The sequence below is a fragment of the Argopecten irradians genome, chromosome 9 (assembly GCF_041381155.1).
Source record: "Argopecten irradians isolate NY chromosome 9, Ai_NY, whole genome shotgun sequence".
Classification (NCBI taxonomy): Eukaryota; Metazoa; Mollusca; class Bivalvia; order Pectinida; family Pectinidae; genus Argopecten; species Argopecten irradians.
Window position 1 is genome coordinate 42,408,303 of NC_091142.1, and position 25,238 is coordinate 42,433,540.

At 36.5% G+C, this 25,238-nt stretch overlaps 1 protein-coding gene across 1 annotated transcript in view; it reads right to left on the reverse strand.

Annotated features, from left to right (window-relative positions):
* Positions 1-250: 250 nt before the first annotated feature.
* LOC138332375 (uncharacterized) overlaps positions 251-25,238 on the reverse strand; it is a 34,880-nt gene continuing 9,892 nt past the window's right edge. Inside the window, exons 7-14 of the mRNA XM_069280455.1 lie at positions 24,117-24,228; positions 23,215-23,331; positions 22,192-22,418; positions 20,742-20,853; positions 20,351-20,467; positions 11,533-11,759; positions 10,883-10,994; positions 251-10,187 (exon numbers count right to left, since the gene is read on the reverse strand). Coding sequence (XP_069136556.1) covers positions 10,180-10,187; positions 10,883-10,994; positions 11,533-11,759; positions 20,351-20,467; positions 20,742-20,853; positions 22,192-22,418; positions 23,215-23,331; positions 24,117-24,228 — 1,032 coding nt within the window. The 3' untranslated portion in view covers positions 251-10,179. The remainder of the gene's footprint in view (positions 10,188-10,882; positions 10,995-11,532; positions 11,760-20,350; positions 20,468-20,741; positions 20,854-22,191; positions 22,419-23,214; positions 23,332-24,116; positions 24,229-25,238) is intronic.

Consider the following 25,238-nt stretch of genomic DNA (forward strand, 5'->3'; position numbering starts at 1 on the left):
ATTACCAACGTTTATTTTTGCAATCAGCTACTCTAAAATTAAGGATAAAGGAAAAAAATTACGAGTTTATATCAATTAGATTTATCGGCCAGTTTGAAAGACCTTAGGCGACTTTTTAGCAGTCATAATTGAGGTTATCGCCAAAAACCTTTTATATGTTTCCCATCCTTCCGATTATTGACAATGATATGGTCCCATACTGTCATGCTTATCATACACATTTTGTAATGAAAAAAACTGTGAAACCAAATGATGTATAGTATACATTTATTTGTTTGCATTGCGGGTAAATATTGGAATAATGGCATGATATTATCTATATGAAATTAGACACAAGAAGGAATATTTACAACGCAAGCTCAACAATTTTAAACATGTTCTACTTTCTTTAATGGTCGTAGTTAAAGGTGGTGATCAAGCTAATGTTAAAATTTCCATGCAAACTTCCCACAACACAATTTTTTTTGAGACTTTGCATATCGAAAGTACTACTAGTTGCCCCTTTGAATTAAAACTACTTTTTCCTTTTGTGATTTTAAAATGGTCCAAAGTACCTGGAATCTTCGTGTTCATTTTCAATAAAACCACCTTCACAGCTGTGTAAAAATAGGTCATCCTTTGTCACAAATTTAAAATTCTACATTTTTTATTGATAAATCATTTGAATATGTCGTATATTTTATATTTGAGTCATTTTTTTCAGTTTTGGACGAAACATTTCGTTTTAAATAACAATTTTAGCAACACAAAATAACACTTTTTGGGAAAATGGAAAACGAAATATTGCTCTTTGCTACCTCATTTTACCATATCAAAGGAGGTGTCCACGATTTTGCCCTGAAGTAGAAATACTCAGGACATTCTCTATCTATGTGTAAATTAGTTTCAAAATTAAAATCTGGAAAACATGTTTTGGGTGATTTAAGTATAACGAGTCAAGATAGTAACATAATTTTGTTTTGTTAAAACACCCAGGTAAACATTTCTAGTTTAAAATTCCAGAGTCCAATTTAACTGAAAATTAGCATAAAGTAATAATTTTCAATGCTAAATACAATGGTAACAGTTTCAAAAATATTGGTTGTCATGGTATCAAAATGGAGGCCCCTGATTTGCTGGAATAATGGTACAATTAAGCAATAAACTGTTACCAGATTGGACATAGAGTTGATATGAAGCCCATCCGGAAGGAATATAAATAGAATCGCGCCCGTTAGGGCGCCATGTATATTTATCTTTCGGACGAATGGGCTTCATATCAACTCTATGTCCAATCTGGTAACAGTTTATTACTTATATTTCCATTACGATTATTCAAATTCAAAATTATACACGTATATCTTTTGAATTTCCCGCTTGCGCTAGTGATGACGTCAACAAGTTGAATAAACGGAACAGCCATAGCATCAGCTTCTGAATATAGTTCAACACAAAACGGTTTGAAACAAGCGAACAAATGAAAACTATACGATAATATTTTTCAATACTTGTTATTTTGCCACCACGATAATATTGTTGTATTTCAAAGACCGTTATTTATAGGCGTAAGTATATATACACTGTATACATTGTCCGTGACGCGGCGAAAACGTTAAATATCCATACGCTTGTATGGTTTAACATAGATCAAACTGGAAACTGAAAGTAAAATGGAAATATAGGGGTTATGAGGTATGTTGAATATCATGGTATCACTTTCAAAAAGATTGTGTGCCACGGTAACAAAATGGAGGCCCCTGATTGGTTGAAATTTAGGTATTGTCAGATTTAAGTGACAATTGTTATCTAGGGGCAATAAAGTAGGCTGAATAACAAACAACCGGTTTGATGGCCTGTCGATGAGGTGGTGATTGCACCGTGCTCCAATATTTCCTTGATTTGCTACCTTAAAACTATATTTGTGCGCCTGGATTTTGGGTCGACACGCTTTATGACATTACCGTATTGACTACAATATTGAAAACCTATCACTGTGGGCTACCAGTTTTGTGTTTTATGTGAGTCGTAATTTGACTTTATATATTCACCCTTGTACACGTGTAACAAATTACATAACATGGCCAGTACAGGTAAAAGTGTACTTAGTGACCAGGCCAACTCACCTATTGACATTGAAGGTGAGTCTCCCAACGGGAGTGGTGGTAAGCCTGTCCCGAATATTACGGGCAACACGGCCGATGTTGCGGGGGAATACGCATGCAAGGATTTTGAGGATATCGAAAGGTGTTTTACAAGACTCCATTTGAAACTTACTGGAATTCGAGACGACGTTAATAGCCTAAAGGAAAAGGTCTCAAACCTTGATCAGTTTGCAGAGCACACAAACGACGCTATTAGGATTATCCATGAATCCACAATCCCTAATATTGAGGATAAGATCGCTGCTGCAGACAATGAGAGAATCAAGTTGGATATGTGGGGCCGCAAATAGAATTAAGTAATTAGGGGAGTGAAGGGTGAATTACGAGAACCCCCAAGAGCCACAGAGAAAGTAGTGAGGGATTTCCTGGCAGGTCAACTGAAAATGGGTGACTCCTTCTGTAAGAATGTTTTACTAACAGCTGTCCATCGCCTCCCCGGAGGTTCAGAAAATAGTCGTTACATTATCATCAGACTCAGTAGTTTACTCTATCGTGACGATATCATGAACGCGGCTTATGAACTTCACAGGGGCTCGGGTTTTAGTGTAGTACCTGACCTCCCTAATAGTGTAAGCAAATGCTGTTTATAGACCTGAACTGCCTCTTATCACTAGTAGTGTTTTGCTTTTTTTCCTTCTTTTTTCCCCTTTACTTTTTATTTTTTAGTGCAAACAGGCGACTGTGCAAACTTATACAGAAACTAGGGAAATATATGTTGTTGTTTTTTTTTTTTTCTTTATCTTCTTTAAAATACGTACTGTATGTAATTACATGAACATGCTGCTCCCCCTTAAGATATGATAGTATAAATAAAAGCGTGTTGGCACACATATGAAAAGGTATGAATTAGAATCATATCTATATATAGAGGGTCTCTCTTATATTTGTCTTGCGGATGAATGGTATAATAACAAGATCTACAAAATGTCTCGCTACGATCTTACATTTTAACAAGAAAATATGTGAATATATGTTTAATATGAACATATATGTGACTTTCAATTATATTATTTCTTGTAACATGTTAAAATGCAAAGAGAAAACGGTTTTCTCACAATTATTCAATTCTTTAGACATTTATGTAATAATCATATACTGTAATAAAAAAAGCGCGGGAAGTGTTACATTCCCGTCGCTTTTGTTTACCCGATATCGTCAGTGGTACATTAGTGCGACCTCGTCGCTTCACTTCGGACTGATGTGAGTTTTTATGAAAATAAGAAAGGTACTAATCTGAACATAATGTTCCTTCTGAATGTATTACACTTTTTTCCCCTTTAATATCATATAGTTTTTCATATGCACTGCACCAGTACACAAAGTCCGAACAGCGTAAAATATATTGGTAGATCTGTTGGTTTTTTGTATCCGTAAAATTAAGTCCTATTCGTAATTTTGTCTCGCCCTATGTTGTGCGACAACTTCCGGTTTTCTTAGATGGCAGACGACGATATCGATACCATGATAGGCTAGGCCATCGATATTAAAGTAAGTGTTTGATTTTGGATAAACTGTCTGTTCTGTTTTACAACTTCTTTTAGAATGTAATTAAACAATCAAGATAACTGTTCAATTGTTTTAAGTTACAATAGAGTGTGTCACACTCAATGTGATATTGCCCGATTGAAATCATTGTTTTCATCTCCTTTTCTGTAGATACTGCACAGCATATAGTACGGGTATACTTTAGGGTTTGTCTCAAACTGTCTTGTCGTGGCGTATTAATATGTTTTCTTCATATCCTGACTGGGGTAAAAAGTAGGGCTTATAAATAGAAAAAAATAACTTTATCGATTACCTACTTGGTTTTCTTGTTTGTTTGTTTTGTGTTGTTTTTGTTTTTTTGTTTTTTTACTTCTTTTGTCTATACATATGTACCTAAAATGCACATGTACAAATATTATTGCATATTTATAAGACGCTTTTCCCTTTGCATATTTTTCCCTCAGTCTTTTTTTTTTTTTTTTTTTTTTTTGTATGGAGCAAGGTGTTTTATGTTTAGTGAAAAGGAGACAGAAAATTGTCTTTTTTGTCTCATTATATATACTAAAGCAATATTGTATTTTCTTTTTGGGTGGGAAATGGGTTGTTTTTTACATGTAAAATTAGTCATATTTTATGTTTCTGTCATGCCAATTAAAGATTGTTGTACATAATGTCTACATCAAAATGTAGGAGCTTTGAAATACACACTGAATTAATGTATATTTTTGAAAACAATATTTATTACCTATTGTTAATGTTTTGCAGGTGAGGGTTTGAAAATATGTAGTGTAAATTGTAGGGGTTTATCTTCAGATCCAGTAAAAAGACGTAAAAATTTCGAAAAGTATAAAAAATACTTACGATATCATTTTTTAATTGATACTCATTCTAAAACAGAAATAGAGAAAAAATGGAAATCTGAATGGGGTTATGAAGCTTGGTTCAAGTCATACACATCAATGAGCCGCGGTGTTGCTATACTTTTTAATAATACATTTAACTATAAACTTTTATCAATAACAAAAGATAGGACAGGTAATACTATTATGTTAGATATAAAAATCACCTCAAGTAATAAAAAATTGACACTAGTGGCAGTCTATGGCCCCAACGAAACAAATTGTGAATTATATAATTTCTATCAAAGCAACTTCTTCTTCGTGAAAATACATCTGTAATTTTAGGAGGGGACTGGAATGTACCACAGAATTATACAACTGACACAAACAATTATGTAAATAGGAATAATGAAAAAAACCAAAAGGAAATTGTATCAATGATTGAAAAATTTGATTTAGTAAATATATGGAGGGAGCATAATCATGATAAATCTTATTTACATGGCACGGTCCCCACAGAAAACAAGCTAGGCTTGACTATTTTTTTATTTCATCAAATTTAATTCCCTTTGTATGTAAAACTGATATTGGTACAAGTTATAGATCTGATCACTCGCCAATGTCTTTAATCATAAAATTCATTGACCAGCCTAAAGTAAAAGGAACATGGAAGTTCAATAACAGTTTACTAAATGATATTGAATATGTAAATCTTGTCAAAAGTTGTACTAGGGATACTGTCGAACAATATGCTATTAATCTTGAAGAAGAAAACTAACAATGTATCTTTATCAATAAGTGATCAACTATTTTGGGAAATTTTAAAATTAATGATTAGAGGAAAAACTATTGCCTACTCAACATTCAAAAAGCGTGAAAGGGATAAATTAGAAAATTAACTAGAGTTAAAATCAGGGAAATTACAGCAAGAGGAAAATAGGAACCTAAATAAAATTGAAGAAGTAGAAAATGAGTTGAAATTGATAAGAGAATACAAGGTCATTATACTGAGAGCAAAACCAAGATGGAAAATTGAAGGTGAGAGAAGTTCCAGTGTTTTTTTGCAATTTAGAAAAAAGGCATCATCAAGAAAAGTTAATCCCGAAGCTAATTATAGAAACAGGTGAGGAAATTACAAACATACAAGATATTTTAGAAGAGCAAAAAAAAAAATTATCAATCACTATATTCCAGTTCATATGTCAGTGATAATACTGTTTATAATGAAACATTTAATGATGATGAAAATCCTTTCATAAATAAATCAACCAATGAACAAAGTAGTAAATTAGAGGGGGAAATAAATTACCAGGAATGTCTGAAATCACTAAAAAATATGAATAACAATAAGTCACCTGGAATAGATGGATTTACTGTTGAGTTTTACAAATTCTTTTGGGCTGATATCAACAGTTTTTTAATTAATTCTCTTAATCAAGCTTATGACGAGGGAATACATTCTATATCACAACGCCATGGTCTGATTACATGTATTCCAAAAGAAGGTAAATCTAAATTATATGTGAAAAATCAGAGGCCTATAACTTTATTGGATGTAGATTATAAAGCTTCCTCAGTTATTTCGAATAGAATTAAAACAGTTTTAGACAGTATCATAAGTGAAACACAAAAGGGCTTCCTCAAAGATAGATATATTGGCGAATGTACACGACTTATATATGATATAATAGAGAATACAGAGAAGAACAATATTCCAGGTTTATTGCTACTAATTGATTTTGAAAAAAAAACCTTTTGATTCTTTAGAGTTTGATTTTATTTTTAAAACACTTAACTTTTATGGGTTTGGTCCATCTTTTATAAAATGGATAAAAAACGTTTTATAATGATAATTCATGTTGTGTATTGAATAATGGGCACTGTTCCATTTTTTTAATGTTTGCCGTGGAGTTTGACAAGGTGACCCTATTAGTCCATGTATTTTCATCATATGTGTTGACATTTTAAGTTCAGCAATTAAAATGAATCCGAACATAAATGGTTTCAAAATAAATAACTCAGAATACTTGATAAACCAATTTGCAGATGACACGTCTTTTACTTTATCTGAAGATCCAAACTCCTTAAATTGTCTACTTGAAATTTGAATGATTTTGGTAATATTTCTGGCCTTAGAATAAATGTTGAAAAAACACAAGCAATTTGGATTGGGGCAAAACGGGGTTGTGGTGAGGAAATCCTTGCAGAAAGGAATTTGAGTTGGAACCATTCAGGTAAATTCAAACTATTAGGTATATATCTTATAACCTTCAGTCGGTAAATATTTTTGAAGATAATTTTAGACAAAAGTTAACAGCTGTTAAAAAACTTTTAAAAGATTGGTCATTCAGAAACCTCACGTATATAGGGAGGGTAACTATTATAAAATCATTAGCATTACCCATTTTTATTCAAACTTTTACTGTCTTACCAGAGACTCCCAAAGAAATTATTAGTGAATTACAAAAATGTTTTTTGAATTTTTATGGAATGAAAAGACTGACAAAGTAAAGCGCACTGTTATGTATGGCGATTATGATGAAGGAGGTCTTCGAGTACCACATATTGTGTCTTTTTGTCATGCTTTAAAAATGTGTTGGATGAAAAAATTACTTGATCCATTGAATTCCTCCCCTTGGAAAACACTGTTTAGGGATAAAATTGAAACTAATGGTGGAAATAAAATTTTCAAAAAGAAGAGAGAAGGTCTTTTAAGAATTTCAAATTCCCTAAACATTTTCTGGAAAAAGATTATAAACATTTTGGCAGATCTGTCTGGTGATGAACTCCCCACAACCCCTGGCAAAGTTGCATCTCAACCGATCTGGTATAATAATTACATAAAAATTGATAACAATATTATACAAACAATGGTGTGAAAAAGGTTTATATTTTATTGGAGACTTTGTTGAAAATAATGAATTTCTGTCATACAATAACTTTTGCAGGAAATTTAATTTGAATATTAATTTTATTGAATTTTATGGAATTTTGAATGGAATACCTAGATCTTAGAAACATATTTTGTACCAAAATAATACACCACTGGACATGAAACCATTTAAACATATTCAATGCTAAATAAGTCATGAAAAGGTTACATTTTTTTATAAATGTTTACTGACAAAAGTTACAGAGATACCAAAAAAGAGTCAAGATTCCTGGCAGGACATGTTACATGTCATTATTCCCAAAGAGTCTTGGTCTAAGTTTTACCTTATTCCAAGATATATTAAAGACGACACAATATTGCAAAATTTTCAATTTAAACTTCTTCATATAATAGTATATACAAATAACAAATTAATGCAAATTAAAATGAGCGAGACGGAAAGGTGCACGTTTTGCGAAGAGGGAAGAGAAACTTTAATGCACCTGTTTTGGGAATGCTATCATGTACAATCATTTTTATCATCTTCTTATACCTTTTAAGAACAAAATTAAGTGCCTAGGACTCCAATTATTATGTTTCTTGGAATTTTGGACAATGAATATGAAAATGTGATCAATTTTTTATTCCTAATGATAAAATATTATGTATACATGTGTAAATCGAAAAAGAAAATCCCTCAAATTATAGAATGGAAAACACATATTTTTCATTATAGAAATGTAGAAATGTATGGGCTACACATTTATTCAAATCATAAACAAATTACTATAAATCAAAAGTGGAATTTTATTGGCAGACTTTGAGAGTAATTATTAAAGTAATGAAATTGGCATTAGTTTATGATGTTATAACTAATACGGCAATGTCATTAAATAGAGTTGTTCTTCATTGTTTTTCTATTAAACTCCAATATTACAATATATTATAGCTGGTTATGCATGGATGGAATTACATTGAAAATATTGGTATTATGTAATATTTCTCTCTTTTTTTCCTGAAAGTATTTTGAATGTTGTTTCTTTACATATATTGATATTCATGAAAAACTTTTATTTTCACATTTTAGATTTACTTAGCAAATAGTGTCAATAAATTACCGTAAATAATAAGTGTTCTCCTTTAACCATATTGCTAACTAAGACCGTGTTTTGTTTTTCAACCAATTTTGCTTACATTGCTATATCTTTCATGTAAATAATGTAGACCTCTTGTGTACAAATAAGCTCACTCTTTATAGATTAAGCTCTTTTTATTGTAGTTAAAATTGTGTATGACATATGAATGTGATATCAAAAAATAAAAAATAAAAAAAAATAAAAAGTATGCTGATTAACAAAGTAACACTTATTGTTTGGTTTCCATGGTAACAAAATGAGCGACTCTGATTGGTTGAAATTTAGATATTTTAAGATATATAATGAAAATTGGTACATATGGGTTATGAGGTATGTCGAATAGGATAGTAACAGTTTTAAATACTTTTTTTATCATCATGGTAAAAAAATAAAGTGTCCTAATTTGTCAAAATTTACGATTATTGTCTTTGTAGTGTTGATATTCTTTTCAGTTTAAACGTGCTTTATATGAAAATAAAATGAAGTTTTTTTCGCTCTTTTATTTACATAAATTCAATTGCAAATAGTTGTACATGTATCTACCGAGGAGGAAGTGATAATTTTAATCTGTATCTTTTGAGTTTTATTTACTAACGAAAATGCATCTCTTTCCAATTATTATTTGATTTCTGATATGAAGAAAGAAACGATTAACATATCTAGTTGTTAAGCTTTTTTGTACTCTTATGGAAAATACAGGAATAAAAATGCATTATTTTTTTAGAATATATGATAGTTTGTATGTTAATTCTATCACTAATTGTTGTTTTTTACGGTAACTATGGTCAATTTTGATTTTACATTCACCGAAAATCATCTACATTTCAGCCTTTGAAATTTTATTTTCACACACCCTCAGTAATGTCATTTCAGACCCTTCATGCCTTTTGAAAAAGGCAAAATAGATAAACAGTATATATAAAGTAGTAATATACCTAGACCTATAACACTGCAAAATTGGGAAAAAAAATAATCGGGACGTGGGCAGATTTTGCAACCCCACCAGTGGAGTATAGTTGTTTTAAAGTGGGTACAAACTGATGTTTTTATTAACCAAGACACTTTCTAGTAAAATCATTAATTTCGAAATTTATTGATTTGATTATCATGTTTAAGTAAACTGAATGTAATAAATGGCTTCAACATTGTAGACAAAATGTAACTTAACCGTATGTATTAATGCCTTGAAATTGATCTAAAAATATTTTCAATACAGTTTACGGAAATAATGTGTATTGCACTGGGAACTTATGAAGTTACTTTGTGTTTTATAGGTCTAATTAGCAAGTCTCTTATACCAGATAAGCATAAAACATGTATATATTCTAACTGCCCTTACAGTACAGACATCAATTAATGTATGTATACAAGCCGTTTTTTGCGTACAATTTATTTCCGCTCATTTTTCCGATTATATCTTAAGCTATATCACATTTATATAAATCCACGAATACATACTTTAAAATAAAAATAGTAAACTTTAGTTTATAGAACCTACCATCAAAAAATAGGACACTACGTACTTAACAGAAAATAAGTACAGCACTTCAAAAAGCAAAAGCGTTAAAATGTAGATAATATATTAGTTCTTTACTGTATGGCACAAAACGGAACTCGATTAATATTTGTCCATGAGTTGTTCTCTGTAACCTTTAGTTGCGCATTGATGTGCAAACACAGCGGCCCTTTCCACTTCCCAACGTCACCTAGACCACTGGAAGAAAACAGTAAACTTATATCAATGTCATAATAATAATCGGGATCCACTAATATGAAATGAGAAATCTTGACATTATTGACATCGATATTTATATAACAATAACGATACATAAGAAAAAAAATACAAGCAAATCTTGCAAGTAAGCCTAACGAAAAAATAGACAGAAACACACATCAGAAGAAAATAGGTCCTACATGGCATACATCCTTTTGGCTGAAGTTAAATGAATATTATAGAAAAACCGCTACCACATCAATAAAGTAGAATCTTTAAAGTGAGCCTGTAACTAGCGAAGGACAGTACATAAAAGTAAATGTGTTTCATGTGACTGAAAAAGGAATATTACATGTCAATTTCTTTCTTCAAGCTTGCATGAGAAGAAAAAAATATCACACTATATTCCGAATATACATCGTACCTTGACTCTCCTATTGCAAACCTGAAATACTGTGACTTGGAAGATAACAAATTAAATACTAGAGATGAATCAGTTCCCTAAAATATTCAAAATGAGATACTACACCTAAAATTTATCAAATGTGATGATACTATCGAATAACTAGAAATTAATGTACCCCCTGAATACATAGAGTACTTTCTTTTTCGATGAGCCAATATTGTCTTTGTTGCTTTCATATAACAACTTGAAAGACAAAGACAACGAAAGCATTAAGAGTATTATTACTTACTTTCCGGTTGGAGAATCCATGACGCTTTGCTGTCGTCTGCCGGCTGGTCTGTTTGTATCCAACAGTTACAGACGAATGTGTACACACGACCGTAAATATCCTCCATTGTAACCTAAATGTGATCGTTTTTAAATATCAGAAGTTTTTTTTTTTTATAGTTTTCTTCCCGTAGATCTCATAGTTCTTATACTACTTCTAACTACATTTGATTGATAGACTAATGAATGCGTTTTAATGATATATATAGCAATAATATTTTTTGGTATTTTTCTAGTTTTGTAACCATTATAATCATTACGATGACTTCCAATGACTAAGGTAAGGATAATAGCCATTATAATGGAACACCTTTCTTACTTGTTTATATCACCTTACCTCCCGTACACGTGTCCCATCATCTCCTGTCTGGAAAAGCCTGATATCGCCTTACCTTTCGTACATGTATCCCATCAGCCCCTGTCTGGTAAAGTTTGATACCACCTTACCTTTCGTACCCGTATCCAATCCTCCCCTGTCTGGTTAAGTTTGATATCACTTTACCTCCCGTGCACGTATCCCATCATTCCCTGTCTGGTATAGCCTGATATCACCTTACCTTCCGTACACGTATCTCATCCACTCCTGTCTGGTAAAGCCTGGTATCACCTTACCTTTCGTACACGTATCCCATCGTCTCCTGTCTGGTAAAGCCTGATCTGGTTGATGACGCCGAAGTTCCGTTCATACATACGTTGTCTTGTCTCTCCCTTCACGAAGTCGTTGCCAAGGCTGATCTCTGTGATATTAGAACCTGTACTCCCCACATCCATATAGAGGGCGTCGTGTGATCCCGAGTTGTCCATCGTGGCAATGTAAACAGATATCGTCCACTGGTCCCCTAGTAAAGGCATCATGTTATCGGATTATGTCATGCTTCAATATGTTAGTAAATACATGGTTTCATCGAAAATCTAACCACGGCTATTGCCTATTGTGAATCATACCTCTACGGTTTATTGGGAGTACAGTTTTAAGGATTTTTACGACAAATAACTGGTAATTGGTATGGTGGCCTTGATCAATGTATGCTCTTTTTGCTAGTTATCTCAAGTATGTTGCAGTGCTCTATATTTCTTAACCGCACCGTCGATATCAATAATAGTTCATGTTTGTAATTCTGATGCTTTAAGAGCTTCATATGAATTCATTTTACCCGAACATTCTTTAACCCTAATTGTGTAAACGTTGCTGCGTAGTATTTTGTCCATTTCATATTGCAGTTTGAAAAAACTACACTGTATGTGGCTGTGAACACGAAAAGTGTCGAAACTAGAAAGCATATTTCTGTGATTATTCGGGAAAAAGTATAAACGCTTTACCCGCATTTTGAAGTTGTGATTTTTTATGATCTTTCCTCAACGTGTGTTAAGGGGATGCAATCCAACCTCGCTCACAAATACATAATGTAACCACCAATACCTAAACTGACATGTATGACTAACGCGATCTTAAGTTACATTGTCTACATTTCAAATTAGCTTACAGTATTTAAATGCTCATTGATTATAACGACTATGACTATGACTTTGTTATGATGAAAAGTTGGTTAATAATCCAAAAAATCTTTCCCACTAACAATGATTACAACGACTATTGTCTGTATCATAATCATGTCTGGAAACATTTTTATTCCAAATAAAACTACTGTTCGGAGGGTTCAAGACAAGAATATCCCTACTAACATACATAAGATCTGTCAACCTGGTATGTAACATGTATCGTTACCTCTACAGACTCCTCTAAGGTGATATCCCACCATACACACATCACACCTGTCTGACATGTTACACGTATAGTTACCTCTACAGACTCCTCCGTCAAGGTGATATCCCTCCATACATACGCATCACACCTGTCTGACATATTACACGTATAATTACCTCTACAGACCTCTCCGTCAAGGTGATATCCCTCCATACATACATCACACCTGTCTGACATGTTACACGTATAGTTACCTCTACAGACCCCTCCGTCAAAGTGATATCCCTCCATATACACATCACACCTGTCTGACATGTTTCACGTATAGTTACCTCTACAGACCATTCCGTCAAGGTGATATCCCTCCATACATACATCACACCTATCTGATATGTTACACGTATAGTTACCTCTACAGACCATTCCGTCAAGGTGATATCCCTCCATATATATACATCACACCTGTCTGACACGTTACACGTACAGTACCTCTACAGACCCCTCCGTCAAGGTGATATCCCTCCATACATACATCACACCTGTCTGACATGTTACACGTAGTTACCTCTACAAATCCCTCCGTCAAGTTGATATCCCTCCATATATACATCACACCTTTCTGACATGTTACACGGGTAGTGACCTCTACAGAACCCTCCGTCAAAGTGATATCCCTCCATACATACATCACACCTGTCTGACATGTTATACATATAGTGACCTCTACAGACCCCTTCGTCAAGGTGATATCCCTCCATACATACATCACACCTGTCTGACATGTTATACATATAGTTACCTCTACAGACCCCTCCGTCAAGTTGATATCCCTCCATACATACATCACACCTGTCTGACATGTTACACGTATCGTTACCTCTACAGACACCTCCGTCAAGGTGATATCCCTCCATACATATTTCACACCTGTCTGACATGTTACACGTATAGTTACCTCTACAGACCATTCCGTCAAGGTGATATCCCTCCATACATACATCACACCTGTCTGACATGTTACACGTGTAGTGACCTCTACAGAACCCTCCGTCAAGGTGATATCCCTCCATACATACATCACACCTGTCTGACATGTTACACGTGTAGTGACCTCTACAGAACCCTCTGTCAAAGTGATATCCCTCCATACATACATCACACCTGTCTGACATTTTACACGTATAGTTACCTCTACAGACCTCTCCGTCAAGGTGATATCCCTCCATACATACATCACACCTGTCTGACATGTTATACATATAGTTACCTCTGCAGACCCCTCCGTCAAGGTGATATCCCTCCATACATACATCACACCTGTCTGACAAGTTACACGTATCGTTACCTCTACAGACACCTCCATCAAGGTGATATCCCTCCATACATATTTCACACCTGTCTGACATGTTACACGTATAGTTACATCTACAGAACCCTCCATCAAGGTGATATCCCTCCATACATATTTCACACCTGTCTGACATGTTACACGTATAGTTACCTCTACAGACCATTCCGTCAAGGTGATATCCCTCCATACATACATCACACCTGTCTGACATGTTACACGTGTAGTGACCTCTACAGAACCCTAGGTCAAGGTGATATCCCTCCATACATACATCACACCTGTCTGACAAGTTACACGTATCGTTACCTCTACAGACACCTCCATCAAGGTGATATCCCTCCATACATATTTCACACCTGTCTGACATGTTACACGTATAGTTACATCTACAGAACCCTCCATCAAGGTGATATCCCTCCATACATATTTCACACCTGTCTGACATGTTACACGTATAGTTACCTCTACAGACCATTCCGTCAAGGTGATATCCCTCCATACATACATCACACCTGTCTGACATGTTACACGTGTAGTGACCTCTACAGAACCCTAGGTCAAGGTGATATCCCTCCATACATACATCACACCTGTCTGACATGTTACACGTATAGTTACCTCTACAGACCTCTCCGTCAAGGTGATATCCCTCCATACATACATCACACCTGTCTGACATGTTATACATATAGTTACCTCTACAGACCCCTCCGTCAAGGTGATATCCCTCCATACATACACCACACCTGTCTGACATGTTACACGTATAGTTACCTCTACAGACACCTCCGTCAAGGTGATATCCCTCCATACATACATCACACCTGTCTGACATGTTACACGTATAGTTACCTCTACAGACCATTCCGTCAAGGTGATATCCCTCCATACATACATCACACCTGTCTGACATGTTACACGTGTAGTGACCTCTACAGAACCCTCCGTCAAGGTGATATCCCTTCATACATACATCACACCTGTCTGACATGTTACACGTATAGTTACCTCTACAGACACCTCCGTCAAAATGATATTCCTCCATACCTACATCACACCTGTCTGACATGTTACAGGTACAGTTACCTCTACAGACCCCTCCGTCAATGTGATATCCCTCCATACATACATCACACCTGTCTGACATGTTACACGTATAGGTACCTCTACAAACCCCTCCGTCAAGTTGATATCCCTCCATACATAAATCACACTTGTCTGACATGTTACACGTATAGTTACCTCTACAGACACCTCCGTCAAGTTGATATCCCTCCATATATACATCACACCTTTCTGACATGTTACACGTGTAGTGACCTCTACAGAACCCTCCGTCAAGGTTATCCCTCCATGCATACATCACACCTGTCTGACATGTTATACATATAGTTACCTCTACAGACCCCTCCGTCAAGGTGATATCCCTCCATACATACATCACACCTGTCTGACATGTTACACGTATAGTTACCTCTACAGACACCTCCGTCAAGTTGATATCCCTCCATATATACATCACACCTTTCTGACATGTTACACGTGTAGTGACCTCTACAGAACCCTCCGTCAAGGTTATCCCTCCATGCATACATCACACCTGTCTGACATGTTATACATATAGTTACCTCTATAGACCCCTCCGTCAAGGTGATATCCCTCCATACATACATCACACCTGTCTGACATGTTACACGTATAGTTACCTCTACAGACACCTCCGTCAAGGTGATATCCCTCCATACAAACATCACACCTGTCTGACATGGCACACGTATAGTTACCTCTACAGACCTCTCCGTCAAGTTGATATCCATCCATACATACATCACACCTGTCTGACATGTTACACGTATAGTTACCTCTACAGACCCCTCCGTCAAGTTGATATCCATCCATACATACATCAAATCTATCTGACATGTTACACGTATAGTTACCTCTACAGACACCTCCGTCAAGGTGATATCCCTCCATACATACATCACACCTGTCTGACATGTTACACGTATAGTTACCTCTACAGACCATTCCGTCAAGGTGATATCCCTCCATACATACATCACACCTGTCTGACATGTTACACGTGTAGTGACCTCTACAGACCCCTCCGTCAAGGTGATATCCCTCCATACATACATCACACCTGTCTGACATGTTACACGTATAGTTACCTCTACAGACACCTTCGTCAAGGTGATATCCCTCCATACATACATCACACCTGTCTGACATGTTACACGTATAGTTACCTCTACAGACCTCTCCGTCAAGGTGATATCCCTCCATACATACATCACACCTGTCTGACATGTTATACATATAGTTACCTCTACAGACCCCTCCGTCAAGTTGATATCCCTCCATACCTACATCACACCTGTCTGACATGTTACACGTATAATTACTTCTACAGACCCCTCCTTTTAGGTGATATCCCTCCATACATCACACCTGTCTGACATGTTACACGTATAGTTACCTCTACAGACACCTCCGTCAAGGTGATATCCCTCCATACATACATCAAACCTATCTGACATGTTACACGTATAGTTACCTCTACAGACACCTCCGTCAAGGTGATATCCCTCCATACATACATCACACCTGTCTGACATGTTACACGTATAGTTACCTCTACAGACACCTCCTTCAAGGTGATATCCCTCCATACATACATCACACCTGTCTGACATGTTACACGTATAGTTACCTCTACAGACCATTCCGTCAAGGTGATATCCATCCATACATACATCACACCTGTCTGACATGTTACACGTATAGTTACCTCTACAGACACCTCCGTCAAGTTGATATCCCTCCATACCTACATCACACCTGTCTGACATGTTACACGTATAATTACTTCTACAGACCCCTCCTTTTAGATGATATCCCTCCATACATCACACCTGTCTGACATGTTACACGTATAGTGACATCTACAGACACCTCCGTCAAGGTGATATCCCTCCATACATACATCACACCTGTCTGACATGTTACAAGTATAGTTACATCTACAGACCATTCCGTCAAGGTGATATCCCTCCATACATACATCACACCTGTCTGACATGTTACACGTGTAGTGACCTCTACAGAACCCTCCGTCAAGGTGAAATCCCTTCATACATACATCACACCTGTCTGACATGTTACACGTATAGTTACCTCTACAGACCCCTCCGTCAAGGTGAAATCCCTTCATACATACATCACACCTGTCTGACATGTTACACGTATAGTTACCTCTACAGACCCCTCCGTCAAGGTGATATCCCTCCATACATACATCACACCTGCCTGACATGTTACTCGTATAGTTACCTCTACAGACCCATCCGTCAAGGTGATATCCCTCCATACATACATCACACCTGTCTGACATGTTACACGTATAGTTACCTCTAGAAACCCCGCCATCTAGTTGATATCCCTCCATACATACATCACACCTGGTTGACATGTTACACGTATAGTTACCTCTACAGACACCTCCGTCAAGGTGATATTCCTCAATACATACATCACACCTGTCTGACATGTTACACATATAGTTACCTCTACAGACCCCTCCGTCAAGTTGATATCCCTCCATACATACATCACACCTGTCTGACATGTTACACATATAGTTACCTCTACAGACCCCTCCGTCAAGTTGATATCCCTCCATACATACATCACACCTGTCTGACATGTTACACATATAGTTACCTCTACAGACCCCTCCGTCAAGGTGATATCCCTCCATACATACATCACACCTGACATGTTACACGTATAGTTACCTCTATAGACCCCTCCGTCAAGTTGATATCCCTCCATACATACATCACACCTGTCTGACATGTTACACGTATAGTTACCTCTACAGACCCCTCCGTCAAGTTGATATCCCTCCATACATACATCACACCTGTCTGACATGTTACACGTATAGTTACCTCTACAGACACCTCCGTCAAGGTGATATCCCTCCATACATACATCACACCTGTCTGACATGTTACACGTATAGTTACCCCTAAAGAGCCCTCCGTCAAGGTGATATCCCTCCATACATACATCACACCTGTCTGACATATTACACGTATAGTTACCTCTACAAACCCCTCCGTCAAGGTGATATCCTTCCATATATACATCACACCAGTCTGACATGTTACACGTATAGTTACCTCTACAGACCCCTGCGTCAAGGTGATATCCCTTCATACATACATCACACGAGTCTGACATGTTACACGTAAAGTTACCTCTACAGACCATTCCGTCAAGGTGATATCCCTCCATACATACATCACACCTGTCTGACATGTTACACGTGTAGTGACCTCTACAGAACCCTCCGTCAAGGTGATATCCCTCTATACATACATCACACCTGTCTGACATGTTACTCGTATAGTTACCTCTACAGACCCCTCCGTCAAGGTGATATCCCTCCATACATACATCACACCTGTCTGACATGTTACACGTATAGTTACCTCTACAAACCCTTCCATCTAGTTGATATCCCTCCATACATACATCACACCTGTCTGACATGTTACACGTATAGTTACCTCTACAGACCCCTCCGTCAAGGTGATATCCCTCCATACATACATCACACGAGTCTGACATGTTACACGTAAAGTTACCTCTACAGACCATTCCGTCAAGGTGATATCCCTCCATACATACATCACACCTGTCTGACATGTTACACGTGTAGTGACCTCTACAGAACCCTCCGTCAAGGTGATATCCCTCTATACATACATCACACCTGTCTGACATGTTACTCGTATAGTTACCTCTACAGACCATTCCGTCAAGGTGATATCCCTCCATACATACATCACACGAGTCTGACATGTTACACGTAAAGTTACCTCTACAGACCATTCCGTCAAGGTGATATCCCTCCATACATACATCACACCTGTCTGACATGTTACACGTGTAGTGACCTCTACAGAACCCTCCGTCAAGGTGATATCCCTCTATACATACATCACACCTGTCTGACATGTTACTCTTATAGTTACCTCTACAGACCCCTCCGTCAAGGTGATATCCCTCCATACATACATCACACCTGTCTGACATGTTACACGTATAGTTACCTCTACAAACCCGTCCATCTAGTTGATATCCCTCCATACATACATCACACCTGTCTGATATGTTACACGTATAGTTACCTCTACAGACCCCTCCGTCAAGGTGATATCCCTCCATACATACATCACACGAGTCTGACATGTTACACGTAAAGTTACCTCTACAGACCATTCCGTCAAGGTGATATCCCTCCATACATACATCACACCTGTCTGACATGTTACACGTGTAGTGACCTCTACAGAACCCTCCGTCAAGGTGATATCCCTCTATACATACATCACACCTGTCTGACATGTTACTCGTATAGTTACCTCTACAGACCCCTCCGTCAAGGTGATATCCCTCCATACATACATCACACCTGTCTGACATGTTACACGTATAGTTACCTCTACAAACCCCTCCATCTAGTTGATATCCCTCCATACATACATCACACCTGTCTGACATGTTACACGTATAGTTACCTCTACAGACCCCTCCGTCAAGGTGATATCCCTCCATACATACATCACACGAGTCTGACATGTTACACTTAAAGTTACCTCTACAGACCATTCCGTCAAGGTGATATCCCTCCATACATACATCACACCTGTCTGACATATTACACGTATAGTTACCTCTACAAACCCCTCCGTCAAGGTGATATCCTTCCATATATACATCACACCAGTCTGACATGTTACACGTATAGTTACCTCTACAGACCCCTCCGTCAAGGTGATATCCCTCCATACATACATCACACCAGTCTGACATGTTACACGTATAGTTACCTCTACAGACCCCTCCGTCAAGGTGATATCCCTCCATACATACATCACACCAGTCTGACATGTTACACCTACAGTTACCTGTACAGACCCTTCCATCAAGGTGATATCCCTCCATACATTTGGGGCCGCGGTGGCCGAGTGGTTAAGATGTCCCGACATATTACCACAAGCCCTCTACCTCTGGGATGCGGGTTCGAATCCCATGTTGGGCAGTTGCCAGGTACTGACCGCTGGTCGGTGGTTTTTCTCCGGGTACTCCGGCTTTCCTCCACCAACGAACCTGGCACGTCCTTACAAGACCCTGGCTGTTAATAGGACGTAAAAATAAACAAACCAAACCAAACCTCCATACATACATCACACCTGTCTGTCATGTTACACCTATAGTTACCTGTACAGACCCTCCGTCAATGTGATATCCCTCCATACATACATCACACCTGTCTGATATGTTACACCTATAGTTACCTGTACAGACCCTTCCATCAAGGTGATAGCCCTCCATACATTTAATACACCTGCCGATCTGACATGTTGTACGCGCTACGTTTGCACAGTTTCGTATTGCATCCTTCCAGTAACAATCTGTTGAGAAAACATATGATATTTATCAGGAGCAACAAAAATGAATACTTGCCTCTTGGTGATACTTAACCTCCCTTGCATTCGATTTGAGCGGGATATTTAAAATGAACATACCGATCCCTCTTTTACATGTTGATGTAATATTCATAAAAATTATTTTGAAAACAAAATCTGAGAAAAATGTGTTCGGTTAAATTAAAATTATTTATGAAGATAATAGCAGTAATAATACATATCACCTAGGATCGTGTTAATCCGAATAACTGATCCTTACTTTCGGTTGATAACAGCCATGACGGTTTACTGTCGTCTGCCGGCTGATCTGTCTGTATCCAACAGTTACACGTGAACGTGTACTGGCGGCCATGTCCGTCGTACAGAGTCACCTAAATATAATATACCGGATTATGTATTGTGAGCTCTTACGGATTCAATTAATAAGGATTAAATTGAATTCGCGGTTTATTCAGAGTATACTCAGATTGTTGTGTTATATCTCCATAACATAAAAAAATCTATTCAAATTAAGCCTTAAAATTCAATTTACTTAAGATAATCTCTTCAATATTCAAAATTCCTTTTGGGATCCTTTGTCTATGACATCATTACGCCGTCACCTCAGCCAATCAGAAGCAACGTTACAAACGGCGTCGCCATTTTTAACATTATGGGCTGATAAAGTAAATTTTTAAGCCAATGAAAATGCTCGTAACAAGCAAAATTGAATTATTATACAGTAAACTAATATAAATCGTTGCCATTTTCATTATGAATGAAAATGAATGAAGGCAGTATAAAGCCATTGCCATTGCATTACATACTGATTACCTGAACGGATTCATATAATAGTACGCGAAAGAAGAGCTTTCTATCCTGATAGAGATGTATGTTTCACCTTTGAAATCTACCGTAATAATGACCAAAATCGATAAATATAAATAATATCAAACTGCACTTACAAGAAAAAAAAACGTAGCATAAAAGGAAAAGAGTTTAAAACTGGTACCGGTAGCTTAGAGTGTTTTGAAAGAGAATATGTGTAGTGATTTTGAGAAAAGAGTTTGTTTAGATAGAAGGTTAATATGTTTTATTTAGTGTACATATGGAAAATAGTTATAGTCAAGTCGATCTGTTCTACTCCAGTACGGAGGCCTTTGAGTACTGTAAAGGCTGTAAAAGTAGTCTGGTATAGGTTTACGCATCTCGCTTCGGTTTGTATATAGCACCTTGCCATTTAAACGCTGTAGTTTCACACGTAGTGGTCATCTAGGTAGAGATGTGTACACAATTTTGGGCAGTGTCGCATTACGGTCTCGCCTTAGTCCATATTAGGCACATGTTGAGCACGTGCATAAGGTAAAAGGTTAGTATTAGTCAATAGAACAATTTGGGGGTTAATGAATATTAATTATTATTGAAGCCATATAAACAGAGGTGTGCGCTTTACATAAAGAGTTTTCCTGTAGTTTTAGAAGAAGGTGGAAGTGACGTTACTTTGTGAGGAAGAATTTATCAAAAGACTTGTGTGAACATTGTGTGAAAGAGACTGGCCAGAATTAGTGTGAAAGTACGATGTGGATTTATACTGTGTTGTCAACTGTATGTACTTTGGATTCACTGTGGATTAATAAAGTTTGGAACTGTATCAATGTGGTCAAGTCGTTTATCGCACTACATTTCATCCCATGTCAGAACTCGTAAACGTTACATATATTGTATCTTACATTTGTAACACGCATCCCGTCAAGTCCTGGCTGATATAACCGGATGTGAGTTACTTTCCCGAAGTCTCTGTCAAACCGCAGCTGTCTCGTCTCGCCCGGAATGAAGTTGGCTCCCAGATTAATCTCGGAAGAGTTGTAAAGTGTCCCTATAACGTCCATGTAGAGATTATCGAGGGATCCAGAGTAGTCGATGTTGTCGATGTAAAGCTTTAAAGTCCATGGTTCAGCTGAAAGACGTTAACAATGAGCATTAGCGTCTACTAATTTGGACTACATCGACGTACATTGTACTCGATGTTTTTTTTTTTGTTTTTTTTTTTGTTTTTTTATGTATTCATAACAATTTTTTTATTTGTATTTTTTCCGATAAAGCTCAGTCTTTATCGTGTCTACTTAATAAGATAATTTTGACTCCCGGACATTTGAAAATGGCCGTTGTCAATATGTTTTTTCCATTGCGACCACGCATTGTTAAGTATAAAATTACATAACATATAAGCTTTCAAAAGAATATGTGTCGTCCCCGACGACACTAACGTGTTTGTTCTAATGTTATTATATGCATTGAAATGCGTTCATGTGGCAATAATAGGAGGATAAATACCAACTCAATAACGACAAATTCACATCGAAAGGCGTGAGTCATTAAAATTGTATCTTGGCACTACACATTCATGATCATCTCCCAATAACTACACATGGACTAAATAAATAAAAGCATTTCAGTGTTTAAATAAAGGAAATATTCTCTGCTGTGTAGAAGTTAAAAGTTAATCGTACTATTTGTTTTCGTAATCAAATTATTTGCTCTACTTTTTCCATCGATCAATCATATTAAGCATATAATCACAATTTATTTAATCCGTACACTTGAAATCCTGCTAAATTAGCATATAAAGGATACAGCAAAATAAATAAAAAAGCAGTTACCTAGGTATCCGCTCCACGTAAGGTTCAAATACAAGTTAAATGGATAAAGAATGCTTTAAAAACACTAAAACCCGAACAAAGATAACTATTTACCAGTGCAGACTCCATTGTCCATGTGATAGCCAGCCAAACATTTACTACATTGACCGATCTGACACGTTACCCGGGAGACCACAGCACAGTTCAGTATAGGGTCGGCCCAGTAGCAATCTATCAACAATACAAGAAATGGAATACACTAAAGAAAGATAATCTGAAAATTATAGGTTATCATACACATTCAATCGTTACCAAAAGTTTGTTTTTTAATATATTATTGCAAGACTTCATTGATTTAACTACATAGATATTGTATTAGACAATCATACACTGCATAATGCTTTGCGCACAACCCCTTCCAATAAGGCTTAGGATGTACTCAAAGAATGATTGGTAGCTATTGGTGTTATGTAGCCTGGTTCCCGATAAGCTTTTGATGTTAAGTCGTTATTTCAATCTCGCTGCCCCCTACCCCCACCCCTACCCCCACCCCCACCCCCACCCCCACCCCTACCCCCACCCCTGCCCCCGAAAAAAAATCGTTTTAAAAACAGACGACCTCCTTTTTTGACCGGTGTTGTCTTATGTCGGAAAAATGGCCAAAACCAGAGGTGTATTCCCGATTTCACTCTATCCCGGATAGGCCATTACTAATTGGCTTATCTTTATCTATTTGAACTTTTGAGTTGATTTGTACTTCTTTTAATTATCCACATATGTAGTCTACAATGTTGACTAATTCTAAAATAAAGAAACACCTGCAATACGCTACATTATTTAAGATAACCGTTTTCTTTTAATTCTTGTGAGTACAAGCGTTTACACTGCACAGGGAAATGTAAGCATAATGCATAATTTCAACGGTTTTATTATTAATATATTATGGGAAAATACAAAATAATTTCGAATGGAAACAGCAAATAATCATTATTAAAAGGATGACAATGAGGACCTACTCTCAGAATGGAGAAGCCAAGACGGTTTACTGTCGTCTGCCGGCTGGTCTGTTTGTATCCAACAGTTACACGTGAACGTGTACTGGCGGCCATTTTGATCCTCGATAACCACCTAACAGAGCGAAGTAAAGAGTTATTATAACAAATCGTGTGTTAGTTATCATCTAATGGGCATGTCTGATAGCGAAGAAAAGGGTAATTATAACAAATCGTGTGTTAGTTATCATCTAATGGGCATGTCTGATAGCGAAGTAAAGGGTATTGTTAGTTATCATCTAATGGGCATGTCTGATAGCGAAGTAAAGGGTAATTATAACAAATCATGTGTTAGTTATCATCTAATGGGCATGTCTGATAGCGAAGTAAAGGGTAATTATAACAAATCATGTGTTAGTTATCATCTAATGGGCATGTCTGATAGCGAAGTAAAGGGTAATTATAACAAATCATGTGTTAGTTATCATCTAATGGGCATGTCTGATAGCGAAGTAAAGGGTAATTATAACAAATCATGTGTTAGTTATCATCTAATGGGCATGTCTGATAGCGAAGTAAAGGGTAATTATAACAAATCATGTGTTAGTTATCATCTAATGGGCATGTCTGATAGCGAAGTAAAGGGTAATTATAACAAATCATGTGTGTTAGTTATCATCTAATGGGCATGTCTGATAGCGAAGTAAAGGGTATTATAACAAATCATGTGTTAGTTATCATCTAATGGGCATGTCTGATAGCGAAGTAAAGAGTTATTATAACAAATCATGTGTTTAGTTATCATCTAATGGGCATGTCTGATAGCGAAGTAAAGGTAATTATACAAATCTGTGTTAGTTATCATCTAATGGGCATGTCGATAGCGAAATTATAACAATCATGTGTTAGTTATCATCTAATGGGCATGTCTGATAGCGAAGTAAAGGGTAATTATAACAAATCATGTGTTAGTTATCATCTAATGCATGTCTGATAGCGAAGTAAAGGTCTGTTTTATAGCTAATGGGAAGTAAAGGTATTTAATTCGTGTAGTTATCATCTAATGGGCATGTCTGATAGCGAAGTAAAGGGTATATAACAAAGTTATCATCTAATGGGCATGTCTGATAGCGAAGTAAAGAGTAA